The 23,232-nt window shown below is 44.5% G+C and overlaps 1 protein-coding gene across 1 annotated transcript in view; it reads left to right on the top strand.

Moving 5' to 3' along the window:
* The window catches only part of ARID3B (AT rich interactive domain 3B (BRIGHT-like)), a 49,622-nt gene that overhangs the window by 12,606 nt on the left and 13,784 nt on the right, over positions 1-23,232 (top strand). Inside the window, exons 3-4 of the mRNA XM_006866487.1 lie at positions 15,919-15,990; positions 16,188-16,260. Coding sequence (XP_006866549.1) covers positions 15,919-15,990; positions 16,188-16,260 — 145 coding nt within the window. The remainder of the gene's footprint in view (positions 1-15,918; positions 15,991-16,187; positions 16,261-23,232) is intronic.

The raw sequence follows: 23,232 nt of genomic DNA, 5'->3' as shown, positions 1-23,232 counted from the left end.
CACTCATAACGACTCTGTATAGAGTTTTCAAAGAGCTTCTAGTGGATTTGAGCTGTGGCCTTGTGATTAGTAGTCTAGTGCTTATCCTGCAGAGCCCATTAGTTTTCAGTTACACTTTGATGATGATTCCATTGGCTGCTAGCATCTATTGTGCTTATGTGAAGTCTGCTGTCAGACTTCTTTGTGAATCTTTTTCTCTTGTACGGTCCAGATTTTTCTTTTTGACTCTTTTAACTACAGTATTCAGGGTTTGAGTTTACCTATCCCATTTAGACCTTGGTCTGCTCCTTCAACGTGATTCATTCATGTCTTTTTTTCCTTGAAAATTATTTTTCTTGACTACTATTTTAATGGAGTCCTGGTGTGGTGCTGTGGGTTTATGCGCCAGACTTCAAAGTCGTTTGAACTACAAGGTCGGCGCTTCAAGCTCACCAGCTGCTTCTCAGAAACCCTGTGCAGGGTTGCTATGGGTCGGAACCAACTCGACAGCACTTAACAACAACAATAACTATTTGAATAGAGGAGTCTTGGTGTGATGCTACAGGCTAATGTGCTGGACTGCAAGGTTGATTTGAACTGCACAGTCAACAAGTCAAGTTCACCAGCCGCTCCTCGGAAATCCTATACAGGTCGCTGTGAATCAGAACAAACTTGACAGCACTTAACAACACTTTAGTAGAAGTATTTGAACCTTTCCGTCAGTCTGCCATGTATCTTTTCTTTTGTAAACAAATGTTCTGTCAGTCTCCTGGAACTTCGGAAGACTTACACATTCTGTTTTCGACTTTTCTGCATCTCTCTTCATCTCCATCTAGTCTACTGTATGTTGTTGTTAAGTAATGTTGAGTTGGTTCCAATTCAAGGCGTGGTTGGTGGATTTGAACCACCAACCTTATGGTTCAAATTGAACCACTGACTTTGCAGTCCAGTACATTATCCTAGCTTTTCAAAATTTGTTTAATCTTAATAATTGTGTTTATTTACTTATTTTTTTGATCCTTTAAAATCCATTATTTTTTTTTAAACCTTATGGTCTCTGTCCCTTCTAGGCTGTAGCTGTAGGAACAGGGGTATAGTCATCATGACCTCCGGCTTTGTGCAGTGATCACAGTTCTGGTCCTTGACATAGAGTGAACCTGCAGCCTGGACTCCCTTCCCTTGAGGGGAAAGGAGTAAATCCCCAGCCACAGGCTTCAGCTCTTAACTGTATCTGGATCCCGTTCTGCCTTGAACCTTTCAGCTTGAGCACATGCTTACTGATTCTTTACTTCCTATTATTTTCTGGTACTGTGAATTCTAATTTATTTCTTGGTTTTAAGAACCCAGGATGTGAGTGGTGCTTGTTGTTATAATTTGTTGTTATTATTAAGCACCATTGAGTCTGTTCTGACTCATAGGGACCCTGGGTAGTGGGGTGGGGAACCTTTTTTCTGCCAGGGGCCATTTGGATATTTATAACATCATTCACAGGGCCATACAAAATTATCAACTTAAAAATTAGCCTGCTATATTTGGTCAAGCATTTACCTAACTCATTCCTAATGTGATGACTCCTTGGAAACCCTAAACCGAACACAACACATGTGGCTGAAACTGCGGTTGCCTTGGCAGGGCCAGACCAAATGATTTCGAGAACCTTAATAGGGCCTGTGGGCCAGCTGTTCCCCACCTCGGCTGTACTGAGTTTCTGAGGTTTGTAAATCCTTCTCCTGCAGAGCAGCTGGTATGCTCGAACCGCAGACTTTGTGGTTAGCATTTCAGTGCTTATCCTAGAGAGCCACAGCACACCCTGAGCTGTGCAGATTATTACATTTTTATTTGCATTTCTTAGTGGGTTTTTCTCTGAGGAAGGAAGAAAACCAGTTTCTCCACATTGACGAAGTAAAGCCTCACTCATGGTTTTGTTTGTGTCTTTTTGCTTTCCTCGGTTCTAAGACTTTTGAACTCTTACGTGCCAGGTACTTGCCTTATTTCATTAAGCTGTGTGAGACGGGCCATGATATTCTCCCCTTTTCTGTTGTTGGTCTATTTTACAGATGCAAAAAGTGGGGTAATATGGGCTGCTTGTGGTCTTACAGTTGGAAGTTGAGCTGTGAGCCCCGGCTGCCTAACTTCAAGTCCTCATACTTCACCCTTTCTCATGCTCCCTCTCTTTGTTCATTCGAAATGGAGCATGGGAAGGAAGGCTCATCTTTTCTCAGGGGTTCTCATTACTGTAAATGCAACTTTTATTTTGTTTTCTGATTTAGGTTTATTGTAGAAAGCACAAAAAATACTCAAATTTTGTAAAGAAGAAAATATAGAGTCACCACAATCACATAACCTATCTGTAACTGAAAACATTTTGGGTTTTTTCCCATTGTGGTTTTTTTTTTTAATGTTTTATTGTGAATTATGGGATAGTTTACATGGGAGAACATTAGTTTTACATTCATTCTATCATATATCGTCTCATTGCCATGGTTACAATCCCCTCCATGCAATCCTTCCCCCGTGCCCCCAGGTCTTCAGCACACAGTCACTCTCCCTCTCTGGATTTAAAATCTCCAGCTGCTCCATCGCTCCATATCATCATCTCTGGCTCCTTTTCAGGCATCACTGCTTCTCTGGGTAGGGTCCCGCTCTCTGCTCTTCTCCCTTGATGGTCCTAGGGACCTCCGCTCCTAGACTGAAAAGTTAATCACTCCCCTCCTTGCTATAAAACATCCACCTTTACATTTCCGACCCTCACAAACAGTCCTGATAACAAGTATTCACTATTGTATCTACAAGAGACCCATCTGCATTTGCATCAGCCCCGCCTAGACAGATTGAATACTACTCATTGAAGATTCTACCTTCCTCCAGGCCCTCTGGATCTAGGTTCCCTCTTGAAAGCTTGTAAGCCAGTCCCTTCTTGCCTTTTAAACCCCCCACCCCCATTTTGGGTCGCCAATGTCCAAGTTGCCTATCCCTGTTTACTCTGTGTGTGGAGGGGGTAGGAATGATTCTTGCTGTAAAGACGTGTTCCCTCTTTTGAGCTACTGCTTCCATAGGTGTAGGTCAAGTTCATCAAATTGTATGAGAATACTTTTTTTTTTCCCTCTTTTTACTTCTGGTTAAGCTCTGATCATCCAGTCACTGAAGCCAGGATAAGTGGGTATTATCTGCAAGTGTGGGTGTTCTTAAGCATATGCCCTCCCCATTGTGTTTTAAAGAAGAAAAAAGCCTACTATGGGAATGTTTAAAGTTTTTATGCACAGTTCTGTACCCATCTTTTATCATGCAGCAGAATCTAATAAGCATTTTTATAATGAAAATTTATTTTAAAATAATAATTTTAAAATATTTTATTATACAAGGGACTTCAAAAGGATCATGAAAAAATTCCATTAGTGTCTAATCCCATTTTTCCATGAATTCTTTGAAACACTTCCGTATTACAGTGCTTTGTTGTCTCTCCGTTCCCTTCTATGCCATCTCCCATCCTACAAGAGATCCCAGTTAGGAATGAATCTGCTCCATCTTAGAGGAGTTGTTTTTGTATGTTTGCCTACATAAGTGTATAGTCACAGAATGAGAGCAAGAGTGTGTGTATGCAAATAGGAGCAGTCACATAAATACAGACACTTCTGCCTTTTTTGTTTATTTCACGTAACAATTTTGGACATCTCTCCATGTGTGTGATTTTAATCTTTTTTTTTTTAATGGTTATGCAGTATTCCGTAATAATTATTTTACACAAATTTATTTACCTTATCTCTGTTGATGACTTTTAGGTTGTCTAATTTTTTTCTATTACAGTTAATGCTTCCATAAACATCTTCGTAGGTGCTGTGTAACACTGTGTCCTTGTACATGTATTTCCGTGTCAGGAGAGATTATTCTAAGGGGTTCTGTTTGGTGTATCAGCGGATTACATATATATTTTTTCCTCATTGTTATTTTTTATCAAAAGTTCTTATTTTTATACTTACACATGGTTTACAAAAGTCAAACAGTACTTAAAAGCTTAAAACAAAAATAATTCCAACCTTCCTTAGAGGCCTTAGTTTAAAAAAATTCTGTAGCAGTTTCTTTTGGTATTTACCTTCTCATTTCTAATAACATACTTATAATGCTATGTCTTGATTTCTCCACTTCAGATATTATCTGCTGAGTTCCTGCTATGCAAAATGTTTTAGCTTTTATACCGACCTCCTACATACACACACACATCCATACTTCCTCAATTCCATTCTTCCAATATTGATTAGAGCAGTAGCCTGTGTTTACAGTATTATATATATATTATTCACAGAGGAAAGAGGCTCTGGAGGCTCAGTGGTTTAAGTACTCTGCTGCTAACCTAAAGGTCAGCAGTTCGAACCCACCAGGGGCTCTGTGAGAGGGTGATGTGGCAGTCTGCTTCTGTAAAAGTTACAGCCTTTGGAAACCTTGCGGGCCAGTTCTTTGAGGTGGAATTGACTCCTCGACATAGGTTTGGTTTGTTATCCTTTTTAATTCACAAATGAGCCATACAACAATGGTGATGTATCCTTTCTTACATAGCTATTTGTTTTCTCTGCAAATAGTAATTGCCTAATTTTTTTTATTAGTTTTGTTATCATTTCATCCCCAAACTTCACCAGAACTGTAAATCTTCCCTCAGTCCATTAAATTCATAAACTTAATTTATCAGTTTCATATTTATTTTTGCAGTCATTTCAAGAGTTTCCATATATTTTCTCCAGATTTGGCAGATGACTCTTTGGACCCACCACTACTGTCCCGTTTCCTTGATCATTGTTGTTGTTGTTAAGTGCCATCAAGTCATTTCCGACCCGTAGCTACCCTAGATCATAGAGACCCTACATAGAGTTTCTGAGCTTTTGATCTTCTCTGGAGCAGAAACCCTCATCTTTCTTCCACCCAGTGGCTTGGCAAACTGAACCAAGGACCCTATGATTTGCAATGCAGTGCTTATTGTATGGAGCCACCACCCTCCCATTATTTGTAGTACAAGCACCTTTATGTGTTGATTGTTCCTTATTGTCAGGCATTTAGGCCAAGTCTAGTTTTTTGTTTGTATAAACTTTTGAAGGGGGGGGGAGCACTTAAAAAATGGGGTGGAAAGGACATGGAATTTTTCCGTTTACTTTTTCAAGCCCCATCATATTTCTAGTTATTTCCTATTATAAGTTCATAGATACAGAATTACAAGAAGATCAGAGAGCGATTACAAACTGAGGCCCTTACAAACCTTCATTTTATTGTCAGCACCACCGTTGGATAATTTTGTAACCTGCAAGTTGTTTAACTTCTCAGTGCCTTAGTTTTCTCATTGGAAAGACTTGCTGATCATAGTACCTACCTCATGGCTATGTGAAGACTAAATTTCCCTATATAAAAGGCTAGAACATGCCTGGCTTATGACTACTCAGTTAAGAGTTGCAATGTTGTTTTTATAGTGATGGGCATTTTAAGGCAAATTACTTTTTAGACAGAGGGTGTCATTTTCTTTTACCACTAGCAGTATGTGGATCCCAGGGACCAACCTTTGTTTTCAGTGACTAAGGAATCTTTTTTGTTGTTATTTTCATGTGGATTTAATTGTGGGTTTGTGTGTGTGTGTGTGTGTGTGTGTGTGTGTGTGAGTGAGTGAGTTGGATGATTTACAGAGCAGATCAGTTTTCTACTTAACTCTTCATACACATTTTGTGTCATCTCTTTTACTGCAGTCCCCACAATGAAACATCTTTATTCCACTTCCCCCTTGTGTTTCCTGTTTCCATTCTTTCTTCTTCCCTAATCCTTACTGGTTTTTTTTTTTAAAGCTTTGCTTATTTTACATGTGAATGATGGGATCCTTTTTATGACTTGTGTTTACCACTTGTGTCCTAAAATTAATTAAACTGCTGTCTCTAGGAAATGACTTCTGTTACCTCTTAGCAGTCATGGTGTGGCTCTGTAGGTTGTTAATGCACTGAACTGCAAAGTTGTTTTGAACTGCCGCGTTGGCTGTTCAGGCTCACCACCCGCTCCTTGGAAACCCTATACAGGGTTGCTGTGGGTCAAAACTAACTTGACAGCACTTAACAGCAAGATCCTTTAGGAGCCTTGGTGGTACAGTGGATTAAGCATTAGGCTGTTAACCAGAAAGTCAGTGGTTTGAACCCACCAGCTGCTCTTAGGGAGAAAGTGAGGCAGTCTGCTTTCATAGAGATTGCCAGCTTCTGAAGCCCTGAGGAGCAGTTCTCCTCTGTCTTGTGGGGTCACTGTGGGTTGGAATCAACTCGAGGGCAGTGGGTTTGGTTTGGGGTAGGTCCTCTTTTAGGGTTGTAGCCCACCTTTTAAGTATGTTCTGATTTTTCCCAAATTCATTAATATCATCTGCCAGGAAGATTAATGTCACTGTCACAGTATGAGAGGGACTCACAGTGTGGAGATGGCAGGCAATGCAGAAGCAGCTGCTGTCAGAGTGGAACGTTCCACCACGGTTTGGTGCAGGAGTGGGCTTGGGAGAATTCCAAATCTGTCAGTGGGCTGACTTTTAAACTCCAAGTGAAGAAGCTGCTCTATGGAAATACAGAACTTGAAAATGAAAGTGGGGTCTGGTTTTGCCTTTTAACTTTATAAAGTAATTCATCATAGCATCATTTTAAACATTGCAGTCTTCTTGTAGCTTTAAAATATGTAGTTTGAAGGAAAGAGTTTTATGACACTTCTGAAGCACTAACTTTGGGCAAGTTGCATGGCCTTCCCGTGTCTCAGTCTCCCCCTCGATCAGATGAGGTGTTCGCCCACTGGGCTCTGACTAGATGAGGTGTAAAAGAGTATTAGCCATCATTGTTGAAGCTCACAGTGTGGAGCGAATCATGGTGCTGCCAACCCAGGTAAAGATCTAGGACTTGGCCTTTGTAGATTTTAGTCTTGGACTGGACTAGGCCAGCTCACCCCTCAGCATGGGGATGGCCTCCACCAGCACTGTATTTCATTTGTATCCTCTTTATGTAGGGACAGCCATTTCTGTTCAGTCTTCTTGATAGTTGCCTGGAGCAATTGTGTGTCTATTTTTTCCCTCCCCCTTTCTGCTGCTTTGTCAGAAAAATGTCCCTTAACTCTTTTTCCAAGACCCGAATCCAAATCGATCTCTGTTGCTGTAAGAGGTGGGAAGGCTCTTGTGGACTCGTGGTACAGCTACATGACAGCGGAAGGTGTGCATCTGATCAGTATAACTTAATGCTTCCAAGGCCTGAGTGACTTAGCTAAGATCAGTCATCCGGATCTTACCAGGAGGGTTTTGTATCCAACAGTGTTGCCGATAACAGTATCTCTTTCCCTTCCTGGGGCTCCCATCTCCTTTTAGCATTCTCCTTAATCCTGCCCATTACCCACTCATATTTGTCTCATTACCTCCAGGAATCAGTTAAAGCTGCAAAGAGGACAAAGAGTGCTTTCCTTCTCTTCCAACCAAGATCTTAGAATTGGACTAATTTTAACATTGCAACTTCATTGGCTAGGCCAGCAGTAGAACAATTACGAGTGATCCATCTAACACGTATGGAACTACAGACCTAGCCCAAGATAGGGCATGCATTTATGTGTTGCTTATGTGAAAATAATCATCATACTAATAACTATAGCATATTTGGAAGCACAGGAGCACTGTAGGATCAGCACTGGACTGATAACTACAAGGTCGGCAGTTTGAGCCCACCAGCCAGTCCATGAGAGAAAGAAAAGGTTTTCTGCTTATGAAAAGATTTACAGCCTCTGAAACCCTATTCAGGGTCACTGTGAGTCAAAAGCGATTTAACAGCAACAGCATATTCAGCCCAAATACTTGAGTTACATTTTGTATTTCAGCACAATTAGTTGGTATCCATGAGCTTGAGCCCCTTTGAAGTCTAATGAGTTTGCTAATGGCTGTTTTGGAGGTTCAGGTCCTAGGAATTTACCCAGATCCTAGACCTTGGTGTTCACAATTTCTGAGGTTATACAGAGTAGACAGAAAGGCAACACATTCCTGTCCTGTCTTCAGAGAACACTCAAGCTTCTCTATAAAAAGTTACCACTATATGCAGTAGTATTCTAAGGACAGGACAGTTTCTTAAAGGTCTCAGAGAATCCAAGCAAAGGGTTGGCAGTTACATTAAGCTTTAGGGAAAGGGTTAACTCCTGCCTTGGGGGAAGAGTGAGGAATGGGAACGAAAATTGCTTTGGACATCTGAGCTGTGCTTTAATAAGATATTCCAGGTGGTCAAGAAGTAATCCTAAAATAGCCTAGATACTTAATTGCTTTTAAAGTCAGGCGCTCTTGTCTCTGGGGAGGTACAGCTCTAAGGAATGCAGTACTGGCTCCTAAGATCTTGGAGGTGTGGTCTGGTGAGGTTGTTGGTTTTTTTTTAAATCCTAGTAAAAAGAAAGTCCCAAGGTATTCTTTCTCTTTAGGTCCTGAGCTATTCTTAAATGTCCCCCTTCTCCCTCACTGGAAGATTGGCAGTAAGCCTTCGTTTCTGCTGCTGCCAACTGCCATGCCTGACTTCCTCCAGGACTGTAGGCTTGGTCTTGTCAGAGACAGTGGTCTATTTTCATTAGCGTTCTTGTTCAAAGCCTTCCTGCTTGATTTCCTGCCCAGCTTCTCTCCATTTCCATCAGGAGCCTGTGCCTTCCTCACTGTAAGATTTCTTCCTAATTATCCTCTTTCACGTTCGTACTCTCCATCTGAATCCAGTGGGTTCTCTGACTTGGTTGCATCTAAAGACAGTCGGTTGTGCTGCCCTCTCTCCCCTTCCCACAAGAATCTCAGTGTGGACACTTACTGCGCATCCGCCCAGCCCCCATTCTGACTTCTCCTCTCAGGTCATCTTTGTAAAGTCTTTCTTAAACTCCAAACCAGACCCACTGCTATTGAGTCAGTTCTGACTCTTGGTGACCCTATATAAGGTTTCTAAGCTGTAAAGCTTTATGGGAGCAGTCTCCTGAGGAGCAACTGGTGGGTTTGGCCCACCTACCTATGGTTAGCAGCCCGCCCATATCATCACCAGTGCTCCTTACGTTATTACTCTGTGGTTAGTAAGTGCCATGGCGTCAGTTCTGACTTATAGCGACCTGGTATAAAGTTTCCAGGGAGCAACTGGGAGGTTTGAAGCACCAACCTTATGGTTAGCACTCCAGTGCTAATCCGACAGCGCCACACCAGGACTCCAAATTATTACTTGGTGGTGGTAGTGTGCCATGGAGTCAGTTCTGACTTATAACGACCCTGTATAGAGTCTCAGAGGCTGTAAATCTTTGCGGGAGCAGACAGCTTCAACTTTCTCCCGTAAAATGGCTGGTAGTTTTGAACTGCTGACGTTGAGGTTAGCAGCCCAGCTCATAATCACTATACTACCAGAGCTCCGTAATTATTACTTGCTGTTGTTGTTAAGTACTGTTGTGTCAGTTCCGACCCATAGTGACCCTGTATAGGAATTTCCAAGGAGTGGCTAGTGAATTTGAACCGCCAACCTAGTTCAAGTGACTTTGCAATCCAGCGCATTAACCCACAGCACCACACCAGGACTCCAATGATTACTTCTTCTTGTTGAGTGCCTTCGAGTCGATTCTGACCCATAGTAACCCTGTATTAGGGTTTCCAAGGAGCAGCTGGTGAGCTTGAACCACTGACCTTGCAGTTCAAACGACTTTGCAGTCTGATGAATTAACACAGAGCGCCCCACCAGGACTCCAACTTAGTGGGCATTTAAAGGATGAGTTTTAGTAAAGGAAGAGTCCCATAACTTCTGTGACTTAAACGGATTGTGAGAGAGTCAATTCTGTGCTACATTATTCTGTAGTTCAGTGCAATCCAAATCTTTATTGAGGAGGAGGGAAAGGCAGGCAGTGGTGGATCCTGACAAATGGCTCAAGTTAATCTTGAAAAAAATAAACAATTCGTTTTTAAATTGCCTTCTCCCCATTTAGACTTTAAACTCCTGAGGTATCCAGGACACTTATTTTTTCTTTCTTCCTCAGAACCTTTCTCAGTGTCTAGTTTACCCTTGATGATCAAATGTTTGCACATGAATTTATGTAAAGCACAAAATGCAAATGGAAAATCTCTTACAATTTCAATCCAACTTAGTGACTACATACATTTGTATGTGTAGATGATACATGTTCCCCATAAAAATGGGTTATCAAAATAATTCAAAGCATGAGTTGATGGTGAATTTTTCTGTTCAGGAAACTTTCAGTGTGCTCTTCCCCATTCCTGCTCTGCTACCCCCCAAACAATTCAGAGTTTAAATTTCCTCCTGGTATTTAAGGCATTTCACAGCCTGTTTCCACCTTAACTATTCAGACTTGCTTACCCCCACCCCTTGCCCATTTAAACTGTAAATTTCCTCTCACCCTTCTTCAGGCATAGCATAATCTCCACCTCTCAGCCACTTAACCCGTCTTCCCCTCACACACACACCCCTCCTGGGTACTTTGTGTTCCTGTACTTAAATGCCTTGTACTATTAAATGTGTGTTAAGTGTGTATTCATCTTGTTTTTCCAACTTGGTGGAACTCCTGGTGGTGAGAGTCTTGTTTTTTTGTTTCTTCATTGTATGCTTGCTTCTCAGCACAATGCTCTATCGGGTGGGTTCTCAGGAAATCTGCTAAATGAATTTGTCATAGAACCTTAGCTTCTCGGGTAGAAAGGAGCCCTTAAGGCCACCTAGTGCAGCCCCGTCTCCTTTTGGATTCTGCACCATGACATCGCAGACAGATGGCTGTCCAGTGACAGGAAGCTGCCCGCCTCTTGAGAAAGATGGCGCCATCTCTGTGCAGTTCTCATTGTTAGAAAAGTCCTTCTTCTAGGACCCGAAATCTTCTTCTTTGTAACTTCTGCAGAGTGACCCTCATTCTGCCCTCTAGGGCTTTGGGTGGGTGGGGGTAGCCTCTTTCCTCTTCCACAAGCAGTCTTTTAGATTTTCAAAGATAAGGGATCATTTCCCCTCTTCCAGGCTTGAGGTGTTAGGGAAGTACTATTTTAATTTTGTTTAGCAGCCAGGTTAGACTTTGATTCATTATTATCTTTTGAAGGCCTTCTTTGTGCATGTTATACAGCCCCATAGTCTCTGATCCCCCATGGTGAAACTACTATTCTCTCTCCTCCTCCTCCTCCTTCTGTCTCTCTCTCTCTCTCTCTCTCTCTGTCTCTCTCAAACCCCTAGGGGAGAATGGGGGCTCCGGAGGCAATGGTAAAACATTTCTTAGTTCAGTACCCCCAGACAGTTCTCCTGGGCCACAGTAACATGAGGACTGTTTTCTGTTTTACAGAACCACCCAGATGAACATGAGGTAAGTCAAAGCGTTGCCCGCTGATAGGCGCCACCAAGGGCAGTGACATGGGCATTCTAGACTTTCTGTGGACAGAGGATTTCATTTTCTGTTCTCTTACTCCCTCTTTCCCACCTTGAACACTGTCTACTGTTCATTCATCCTCTGATCCATGAGACAAGTGGTGTACCATTGCCTGGACTTTGGGCTGAGTTGAGCCCCTGGGCAAATTGCTTGAGCCCTTTAGCCATCTTTCCCCCAGCTCTAAAGGAACCACCTCCACATTTCTCACAGTCGAGTGAGAAAATGTGCAAAGCTCCTGGCCAAGTCTAGAATGCACAGAAAGTACGCAAACACCAGCTTCCTACCCACTTCACCTTCCAAGCCTCCTTCCACTACCACTTTTAAGGGATTTAAAGGCAAACACTGTGGCTTCCCTAGGGAAAATTAGATGAATGTGGATATAGTAACCGAAGCTAGTTTTGGGTGGGTATTTGGGAACAAACTGTCAGTTTCCTGTGAGCTCCTGGTGAGATCAAAGATGTTAAAAGGGAGTTGTCCAGTCAGAGGCTGAGAAGGTCGTAAATGACAATCGGTGACCACTGGGGCTCCTGTTGGCCCCTGGCACACATGGGCTATCAAACTGCTGCTGGCTGGGTAACAAAGCCTGTATCCGGCCACAGTGGACTCACAGGCAATGGCCCTTCTGTGGAAATGCTTTTCTCAAATGTGGAGCTGCGTCTTCTTGGATGTTTCCTCTGCAGACCCACTCCCCTTCCTCCTGCTCCCTGCCACCTTCCACCAGTCACAGGCAGCCAGGCTCAGCATCCAAGAAACAGTTCTTTGGAGCTGGGAACTTTCCAGAAATCATACCTGCACCCATTGATAGGCCAAGGAACCTCCCTAACGCATACTGGAATTGCCTACGTGAGCCATGTTTTACAGCAGATGCTCAGAGTTAAGAACTAGGAAAATAACTGCTTAAGCCTGTAATCCTCCTGATGAAAGAGGGAGGGGGAGACCAGAGGAGTCTGGGGGTAAGGGGTATCCTTGGGGAACTCATCCCTGCCTTTCTGCAGATGTCTTAGTGCTTTCTGTGAGCTGGGGCTGGGGGTACCCCAACAGAATGCCTGCAGATGGAGGACATAGACAGGGCACAGGTAACCAGAGGAGAAAGGCATTGATTTTGCCCAGTGGGCAGAAACAAGAGGGGCTTCAGGAAAGAAATGGCATTCCAGCAGGACCGTGAAGGGCAAGCAAGTACAGGAATAACTGTCCCCTTAGCCAGCAAACCTGTGAGGCAGGATCAAAGTCCAACTGCCCTAAGACAAAGGAAGTCATGCACAGGGGACGTTTTTCTGTCAGTCCCAAGGGAAGATTTAAAATTAATTCCTTTGGAATTGGACCAATGAAAACACCCTCAATCCTGGGCACCTCTTTTCCCTGTGCTTTCTCTAAGTAGTAACTGATAGTTGCTCACGGTGGAAGGGCCAAACAGTGGGGCAGCTGGCTCAGCTCCCTTGCTCTTTTCTGCCCTGCTCTAGCAGGTCTCCATGTCCTGTGTGGTTGCTGAGCTAGAGGCATTCTAGGCTGACATCTCATCACTAAGCAGAATTCAGAGCTCTGTAGGTGGCTCACAGTAGGGTAGAACTAGTCCAGGGTCCAGCCATCCTGTGATCATTTGGACAGATTTGGAGAAAGCCAAAAAGAAACCAGACAGGTCTCCAACTCCTACACCAGGACCTTCCTGTCCTTGCTCCCTGAGCAGAGCACTCACCCTGGGGTGCTTGTTTTCACACGGAGTCACACTGCCAGCTTGTTGTTATACTCCGCTCCTGCTGTGGAAAGCCCTGTCTGAGGTCCTGGCTTGTGGATTCTGTTCTCTCCACCCAGCTGAGTGGTAAATAGTTTCTGAGTTAGCATTCTGAGTGCCTGGAAGTCCCTGCAATTAGCAAAAATCTGTGTTTTCATCTCTCTGGGTGACCGATACAGAAAGAATCCTCCTGTGAACAAAATCAGCCTTCAGATCTCTGACGAGAGAGTTGGGAATTGAGCCGCCCCAGTAAACAGCTGACATAACAGAAACCGCAATGATTCCCCCATTAAATGTCTTTCAGCCCATGGGCCTCCCGGGGTAATTGACTTTCCAGCAGGAATTACTGGCTCAAACGAAATCACTGGGCATTAGGGCAACCTACTGCATCCTTTTGAAAGGGAGAATGTTCCTCTTGGAGGTTTTGCTGACCTGACAAGCATAATTCATCCTGATTATTCTTTGTGTTAGTTGCCACCAGATGACACCAGTGACTATGATTACAATGAGGGGTGAGTTTTCATTTTGCTTTTGACAGTGTTCCACCTGCTTGGATACTGGCTTCGCAGAACTCAAAAGTGCTATGGGTTTCTTTTTCAGAACACTATCTGCCTCGATGGACGAAGAGTGATCAGCCAGATAGCTTTTACTGAATACTCTTTGCACACGGCTTTTATAGATAAGCAGGGGAATAATTTGGTGTAGCTAGTTTCATCTCAACAGACAGTGCCACTTCTTGGTTATTTAAATTTACACTTACCTCATTGTGTATCAAACTGCTTGCTATTAGCAAGTGGCTCTCCATCTCAGAGACCCCTGAATGAGCTGGGGAAGTGTAAGGCATGGCCCTAAAATACAACTGAACACAACCCCTTGCTCGCAGATGAGTTTAGAGGTGGCAGAGAATGAAATGAGACCAGGCTTTCATTGTAGTGACATGGTTTTAGAATGAGATCCCCATGTTGTCCAAAGATCGTCCTCCCGAGAAACTCTTCTATCTACACCCCCAGTTTGCCCTTTCCCTGCCATTTACACACACCAGACTGCCGGGTGGCCTGAGATTGAGCATGCTGGCACCCCTGCTCACACATGTGCCTATGGTCCTGTGTGGTGGCCTGTGTTCATTCTCATCCTCCCCTCCTCCCACCCCCACCGTGTAAGCAGTAGAGTTATAGTGTGACACTAGCAGGAAGCTATCTGATTTTCTGATATGTATGTTTCCATATTTGGGGCAAATGGTTTTAAATAACCAATTAATGCCATCAACAATAATTACAGTTCATCAGCCATTTATTGAGGCCTATTTTGGACAGTGAATAAGGAAGATCGTAGAAGAATTGATGCCTTTGAGTTGTGGTGTTGGAGGAGAATACTGAAAGTGCCATGGACTGCCAAAAGAACCAATAGATCTGTTTTGGAAGAAGTGCAGCCAGAGTGCTCCTTAGAGGCCAGGATGGCTAAGCTTCGTCTCTCCTACTTTGCACATATTGTCCGGAGGGAACAGTCGCTGGAGAAGGATGTCATGCTGGGTAAGGTGGAGGGTCAGAGAAAAAGAGGAAGACCCCCCAATGAGATGGATCAGCCAGGTGGCATCATTGATGGCGTCAAGTGTGGCAGCGGTAGTAAGGTTGGCCCTAGGATCAGACATTGTTTCATTCTGCTGTGCATGGGGTCGCTATGAGTCAGTTCCGACTCGATGGCACCTGACAACAACAACAACAACATTTTGTCCCAGGCAGTATGGTGACTCTGAAAGATAAGTTCTGGATTGCAAACCACAAGGTCTGCTATTCAAGCTGCTCCAAGAAAGAGAGATGAAGATTTTCTGTTCCCACAGAGATACGGCCTCAGAAACTGTATACAGGTCACTGTGAGTCAGAATCGACTCGACAGCACTTAACAACAGATTTTATGCCAGGTATAGTGTGCTAGATGCTGGCTGGGAGTACAGGGATGAATCCGGCATCCCTCTTCTATAGCGATCTCACAGTATGAGAGGGATGACAAGTCATTTCAAAATAATGTAAGCTAGAACTGTATAGCGATTACTTCTGGAGGACTTGATCCAGCTGTGGATGAAGGGAAGGCTTGCTGTAAGTAAAAGATACCTGATTTGAGTCTTAAGGGATGTTACACAGTTGCAGAAAGATAGGAAGCATGTTTCAAGAACATGAACAACGGCCCTTTTGCTGTTTCCTCCTATTCATTTGAGTGGTGTTGGTTTAGCCTAGTCAATTAAATTAGGTTTTCATTATTTTTTTAATAATGAACTCACTCTAAGGCTGTCGAGTCTCCACCTTGGGAACAGTCCCAGGTCATGGGACCCTCCCATCATCACTAGGGAGTTCTGAGCTCCAGGCCTAGGGCTTCTCCTGACTGAGAGAACACATAACTTCAGGATCTCTCTCCTCCTTCCTTTGGCCTGTTATCCCTCACTTGGAGCGTTGTGTGGGTAGGTATTTTCACAACCTGCAGAAAAGTGGTACATCTCAGAATGATGACTTCTGGGAGATCAGCTAGGGATAAGCAAGTTCTTAGAAAACTGGGCCCTCAGGCACCCTCTTCAAGGAAATCGAGTGCAAGTAACACCCACCCTCATCCAACAGAGGGAACGAATTCCTCCACCAACTTTTCCTTATTTGGGAACTATAATTGAAAACGAAACAGGTTCCTGTAAGGGTGGTAGAGGTGGTTATCTGAGTAGTCTTTCTTAATGTGAGCCAGGATTGCATCATTACTAAGGGTCCCTGTCTTCCCCTTAAGTTCCTGTCTTGCTTTCCACTCTTCCTCTCCCTATTTCCCTCTGAACTTCGTGTCTTATTCACTTTTAGAATGGCGGTTTGACCTGGAGTGACGATGCAGATGGAGGTCGAGGAAGAGAGATCTCTCGAGATTTTGCCAAGGTCTGTAATTGTTTCCTTTGTGTTAAAGAGAGAAGCCGTTTTATGAGTTGTATCTGATCCCCAAGGAATAAGAACAGGAGTGGCCTGTGAATTTTATTTCTAGTCATTTGGATGATTGCCGTGTATGGGGTAAAAGATTTCCTGAAGCAAGATGGTGTTGCTCACTGTGTTTTTCTCTTGGGAAATGGGTATTGCAGCTGTATGAACTGGATGATGATCCTGAAAGGAAAGAGTTCCTAGATGATCTCTTCATCTTTATGCAGAAGAGGGGTGAGTATGCAGTCTACTTTGCATTTGATTCTGTACACATTGATTGAATGCCTACTGTGTACCGTCCCTGTTAGCCAGCCTTCCTTCCCTGAGAGTGTCAGCAACTCAGGAGGGTGAGAGTCATTTGCTGCTGATTGGTCCTGTATTTAGCCAAAGACTTGACAAGAAAATTGAAGAGGAAAGGGGAGGGTCTTGGCACAAAATGAATGGAATGATCTTCCACATTTGGCCGTGCCTTGTTTTTGGTTCTTTTCTTCCAGTTAACTGGTCTCAGGGGCCATAGCCTGCCAGCTTCCCTGGGTTTCCCGTAAACTAGCATGTAGAGGCCTGTAGCTGCATTTTGCCCTGTTGAGACCGAGCAAGGTCAATGAGAGAAAAGAGACAGATGGTGTGAATGGATGGTTAAGCTCTCCACTTTTAGTTGAGATGTTGACGGTTCAAACCCACCCAGAAGCACCTTGGAAGACAGGCCTCCACAAGCCCTATGGAGCCATTCTGCTCTGCACACATGGGGTTGGCCTGAGTCAGAATCAGCTTGACAAAAATTCACCATCACAACAACAGGGGTCTGTAGAGGGTCTGCCCTCTCCCTGCCATATCCATCTCTACTCTGGACTATGACACGAATCAACCGTGAGCCCAGAGAATCAACTTCCTGGCTTTATTATCATCTGTCATAGCAATGGGCTCACCAGTCAGGTCAGCCCTCAGCAAGTGCAGCCAGAACCCCAGACTTTCTGTGCAGATGCGCACCTTCATCCCCTTAGAGCAAAGCCACAGAGCTGCTCCCACCGTGCTTTTCAGCAAACTCCTGCTTATATCCGATCACACACATCCCTTGGTTCCTCAGTCCTTCGTTGGGACCTAGGAACGCATCCTTCTCTTTACCCTAGGCTGAGCATAACGGCAGCCTGCCTCCATCCTTATAGCTTCCAAAGCCTCATTGCCATCTCCGTGGCATGCCTATAGCTCCTGATTTGCTTTAAAAAGCAGTGGAAAGTTTTGTGTCTCATTTCTCCCAATCTCCAAGCCTATCAAAGCAGTTTAAGCAGGCCCTAATTAGTTTACTCCTCCAACTGTTATCTGGAGCTGCACGTGTCAGTGCAAAAACAAGAATATAATCCTGAAAGATAATGTGACTGGCAGCGATGAAACTCCCTGGTTGCCCTGAGAGAGAGAAATCCACTTAATACTTTGGGCTCCCCTTCCAATTACCTTTTAATTATTTACAAGCTTCACAAGCCCAGCTGGTGCAAACCCAGGAGCTGAGCCTGTCTCTGAGGGCCTGCCATAGCAATATAGATTTTAATCAGTGGTGTCGTTCTCCTGCCTTATTGTCCACTTTATTGCTTTTCTCACTTCCCAGAAGGACTTTTAAAGGAAAATGGAAGTTGTATCAGTCTAGCCAAGAGTGAAGATGGGTAATTGTTTGTTTACTACTTTATGTCCTCACTAGACTAGGAACTCCTTGAGGACAGCCACGTTGTCATTCACGTGAGTCCCCAGTGCTAGCCAGGTATGTGTGTGGCCTCCTGGTGGTTTTCCTGACTCAGCTGGCCATGCACATGGAGGCCCAGCTGCCTCCTTTTTTGACAATTGCCTTGTAATGAAGTTCCAGCAGCAGCAAGCAGCCTGCTACACACCCTGCTCTTCTGTGGCAGCTGGAAGCCAGGAGATTTATGCAGGAACCCAAGTCAACACCCTTTATTAATACCAATTTGTTGTGATTCAGTTCCTGAGTAAGTCTTTATCCTCTCTCCAGAACTAATGGTAGATAGTTCACTAATAGAAGGGAAACCTTGTTCCAATCACTTGGCACTAATGATTTTTTTGGACTGGATAGTCCTTTGTCGTAGGGGACTGTCCTATGTTCTGTAGGATGTTCAGCAGCATCCCTGGCCTCTCCCCACTAGATACCAGTTGTTGTTAAGTGCCATCGAGTCAGTTCCCACTCAACAGCTACCCTGTATAGGGTTTCCAAGGAGCGGCGGGTGGGTTTGAACTGCCAACCTTGTGGTTAGCAGCCCCCAGTGTTTATCCTACAGTGCCATACTAGGCATCCTTCAATCATGACAGCTAAAATGTTATCTTATTACATCATTGAGTTAGTTCCAACTCATAGCAACCTTTTATAGGGTTTCTGAGGTTGTAAACGTTTGCATGAGCAGAAAGCCTCATCTTTCTTGCCGGGAGAAGCTAGTGGACTCCAGCCCCTAGAGTTCGTAAATGTCCCCTGGGGGCAAAATTGTCCCCTGTTAAGAACATCTACAATAGGAGGGAAAGAAAGAGAGTTGCTTTTTCATTTCCTTTGGAGAACAACTCTTAATCTTCCTGTGTCAAGCAGTGTCTTAAGCTCCTCTCAGAATATACCAAGTGAGTTGGTGCAGGGACCCCACCCTGTGTTGGAGTGTAGGGAAGGCTGCGGAGGGCAGGTGTGGCATCAGCATTTCTGAGACACGGGAGTGAAGGAACCACACTGAAGAGACGGACATGCTATGAAACTCAGTAATAGACATCACCGTGGCATGACTGAAAGAACCCTTGTGTGTGACCTGAGTTCAGGGGCTGCCCTAGATGGGTTAGCTGGCACCAGCCTGTGAAGAGCAGTGTTTGATTGAGAAGTTAGCACTTCAATCTGTAGACAGAGCTGAGCTATTGAAGGCAAAGCCCTATGAGTGTCCTCCGAGTCTGGCTTTCAGAACACTTGTCTGTCAGCAGGGTGTCCAGTGGGGAGGCAATTCCCTTTAAATTCACAGTGGTCATCTCACTAGCTAAATTGAAGTAGGTAGTTCAGGGAGACTGGCTGTGGACTGTGTTTTCAATGATGTGAAGCTTGGGTATCTTTACTCTTCACAGAAGGGTGAGACTAAGGGCTGGGCCCCTGGTTATTTGCAACTCATTTGTCACTCCTGAATGGGAGCTCCTGGGTCACTCAGGAGTCACAGCTTGTAAGCTGGGACCAGGGAAGAGGCTGGGAGAATCTCCAAGATTTCACTAGAGTCACTGGAAATAGCCTGAGAGTGAAGGGCCAGTAACACCCACCCTCCCCTGGGGTCAGATGGGTTGGGCAGCCCTGACCCAGTAGGCTTCCCCACAGAGGAAGTGAACAGGGCCTGAGGGAGGCAGCACACAGCAGGCCACCCCAATGGCTACAGCTGCAGGTGATAAAACAGCTGACCAGTAGGAGCCCGGGACAAGGCTGTAACTGACAAGGCTGTAACTGTTGCTTTGAGCAGTGTCTCTGTCTCACTTGTTCACATGTTTGAGTGAATTGACTGCAACAGATGGGCCTTTCAGCCCCCAGCACCTTGGTTTTCAGGCTAGACAAGAGCTATTGCACCCCATGACCCCTGGCTCACCACAGGGGAACCTGGCAGTAGACAGAGTCTAAGGGTGGATGGAGTCAGCCCAGGCAGTGCTGCATGGAGGCACTGTCTGTCCGCTGCACCCATGTGGGGGAGGAACGAGCTCTGGGCTGATAAGTGTAAAGCCATGGTTAACATTCCTCCCTTCTCCAGGATTGGAAGCAAATCTTCTCGCTGGGGGGCACAGTTTCCTTATCTACAAAATGAGAGGATTCTAGTAGAGTCTGTCCAGAAGCACCTTCCAGGCTCTGTGTTCTGTGTTCTGTGTTTTGTGTCCATGACACAGAGGGAGCTACCCTATGACCAAAAGAGAAGAAAAAGCTTCTTTAGTAGCATTCCCTGTCAAGATAATTGGCTGTATCACAAATCTACCAAAGACCCCCAAGACCAATGCTTCTTCCGTCTCCCTGCTGAATAATGCATTTCCTCCGCAGAAAACACCGAAAGCAAACTGAATTCAACAAATGACTTTTGATTCTGTTTTCCCTCAAAATGTTTTCTAGAAAAGATTGATTAGAAATAAACATTTGCTGTTAGGGAAAAAAAAGATTGGTTAGGTTTCAGAACCTTTCTCCTCATCTCTTGATGTGTGTACAAAAATACACATTTCTTTGTAAGAGATAAATTCAAACAATCCAAAATCCTATTTTCTGACTGATTTAGGTAAGGGAGTACCCTGGTAGATTTTCCATTTAGTCGTCCCATGTCTAAGAGGGGGATTAACTGGGCAGTCTGAGCAGCGGCAGTGTGAGAACCCTTCTGGGAAGAAGAAAAGCGTGTTCTCTCGGAGGTGAGCAGTATGACATCACATCAGAGTCAGGGGTGTGGAATTTGCTGTGGTTCTTATTGTGGTCATCTTGTTGACTTTCAACCTGTTATCTGGTCTGCTGTTCCCCACAGCTCCACTCTGGGTGGACAGAGTGGCGTTTATCATCCCCCAGGAAGAATCAGCTCTAAGGTTAAGTCACCTTCCTAAAACCACTGAGCAGAATTAGAACTTGGCATTCTAACTCCCAGGGAGCTCTGGTAGATAGGTCAGGCTGCTAACCTCAAGGTCAGCAGTTCGAAACTGCCAGCTGTTTCTCGGGAGAAAGATGGGGCTTTCTGCTCCTGTAACCATTTGTAGCCTCGGAAACCCTATGCAGGGTTGCTATGAGTTGGAACCGACTTCTTGGCACATCACCACCACCACCATTCTGGTGCAGTGGATTAAGTTTTGGGCTGTTGACCAAAAGGTCGGTTGTTCAAGCCCACCCACTGCTCTGTTAGAAAAAGACATGGCAGTCTACGTCCTAAAAGATTTACAGCCCCCAAAACTCTAGGGCAATTCTGTTCTCATCTTATAAGCTCACTCTGAGGCAGACGGCGTCCTGGTGTGGTGCGGTAGGAGAAATACTGGACTACAAGGTAGATTTGGACTGCAAGATCAGCAGATCAAATCCACCAGCCGCTCCCTGGAAACACTAGGCAGGGTCACTATGAGTCAGAATCAACTTAACAGCTTTAGTTATTCTAACTCCCTGGCCAGTGTTCTTTCCCTCTCCTGCACCATCTTTAAAAAACGTGGCCCATAACCTTAGCAACTCCATGACTTCATGTCCTTGAGGCAGTGGGCAATCCCTTGCCTCCCCTCAGTATCCTAAGCCTGTAGAGAGAGTAGAGGGGTCTGACTGCAGCTAGCTAGTGATTAATACAAGGTAGAACTCTGAATGCAAGCCGAGTCTTCACCTCATGGTAAGGCCTGTCTCTTAGTACCACAGAGGCTGCCATACGTCAGGGCAGCTCAGGGCAGGGCCGGGGTCTTATGTGAACCAAGGACGCCCAGGAGCCAGGCTCTCCTGGTCAGCCCTGGCCCCCTGTGAGCACACCAGGCTGCAAAGCCTGATAATGTGCAAGACCAGTTTCTCGTCAGGACCTCCCTAATAGAGCTGCCCACCCTCCCCCATTTGTTCTTCAAGGCTGCAAACTGACCTTGGTTTTCCCAAATGGATTGTTGGATCTGTTTTTGATGTGTATATACAAAGAATTTACTGTGGGAAAGAGGCTAGGTCTGCCTCCAAGTGCCAATGGGAGTGCTTTTCCTTCTGTTGTGTACTTATCTATCCATCTCAGGCGAGGAAGCGTTCCTGACATATATTGCTTTGCCTTTTGGTGGTTAAGCAATTTCTGGTATATTCTTTGTATCTTGCAGTCAGTGGTCTGTGGCTCTGGACACCTTTGGTGGTAGATTGGAAATATGTTGTCTTTCTCAGATGAAATAGACTGAACACTTTCACCCAAACCTCAACAAAATGTTCATGTCACAGGACTTGTGACCTTATGGTCTTCCTTGACGCCAAAATAAAAGTCTAAAACTCAAATCTTTAGGCCTCAGAAAAAATTAACCCTTGTCCGCTCCCTGAGTGATCCAGCTGCTATTGATATATACAATCATTTAGTACTTTAAATGAGGGAGAAAGGTGAGGTTATTTTTGCTCCTGCAAAGTGTTAAAGCCTCGAAAACCCTATGTAGGGTCCCTGTGAGTCAGAATCAAATGCACAACACTTACCAACAGTCAGTTAGTTATCCATCATGATAGGAAGGGAACTGTTTTATGAAAGGCACAATTAATTTGAAAAGCCCATTTTTGTCATTAAATTCAGCCTCTTCCAATATTTTATTGGTGTCTCTAGCCCCTGGTCAAACTGGGTTATTTGGCAGCTTCCCCTCCTTTGTTTAAGGAGAGCTAATATTCAGTGGGTAGTCCAAAAGCTCTATAGGATAAGCACTGGACTGGGAACCACAAGATTGACGGTTTGAGCCCACCAGCTGCTCCATTGGAGAAATATGAGGCTTTCTGTTCCCACAAAGATTAGGTTGACACCCTCAGAAACCCAATATACAGAGTTGCTATGAGTTGGAATTGACTCAGTGGCACTTAACAACAGGAACTGGTATAGGGAAAGGGTTGAGTCCACTCAGACTGTGGGAAAACGGTACTGGATCTTTAGAGGCTGGTGGCACAGACTGGCAATGGAAGTCCAGACATATGTGCATTGCCCGACCAAAAGGCCCTTGAGTTGCTGCATCTCTCCCAGGCTGCCAGCCACCCCATCTGCTCAACAGAACAGCCAAGTCTATCGCTAGGAGAGTACAGTGTGACCTAGAGAGATTAGTCTGAGCTGGAGTATCAAAAAGAATGGTGAACTTAAAATTAGCCTCCCGGGTTGTCAAGCCACCAGAACTCCTGCGCATTCCTTGTGGGAGTATCAGTAGGCACAGCCACTGTAGAAATCTGCTGCTTGTACTTATTAAAGCTAAACATAACATCACCTCTTTTACCCAGCAATTCCACTCCTTGCTATAAACCCAATATAAATTGAGTACTCAACGTTTATTGGAAGACACATGTAAGAACATTTATAGCAGCCCCATTCATTATAGTGAAAAACTGGAAATAACTCAAATGTACACCAGTAATAGTATGGATCAATAAATGGTGGCATGGTCCTACTGTGAGACGTCTCAAAGGCGTAATGTTCAGCAAAAATAGGCAAACACAAAACTATGTATTGTGTGATTTCATTTGCTTATGTGATGATACATGCCAGAATAGCGTTTACCTCC

The sequence above is a fragment of the Chrysochloris asiatica genome, unplaced genomic scaffold (genome assembly GCF_000296735.1).
Source record: "Chrysochloris asiatica unplaced genomic scaffold, ChrAsi1.0 scaffold00092, whole genome shotgun sequence".
Classification (NCBI taxonomy): Eukaryota; Metazoa; Chordata; class Mammalia; order Afrosoricida; family Chrysochloridae; genus Chrysochloris; species Chrysochloris asiatica.
Note: the sequence above shows the minus strand (reverse complement) of the source record. Positions and strands in the feature narration are given on the sequence as shown.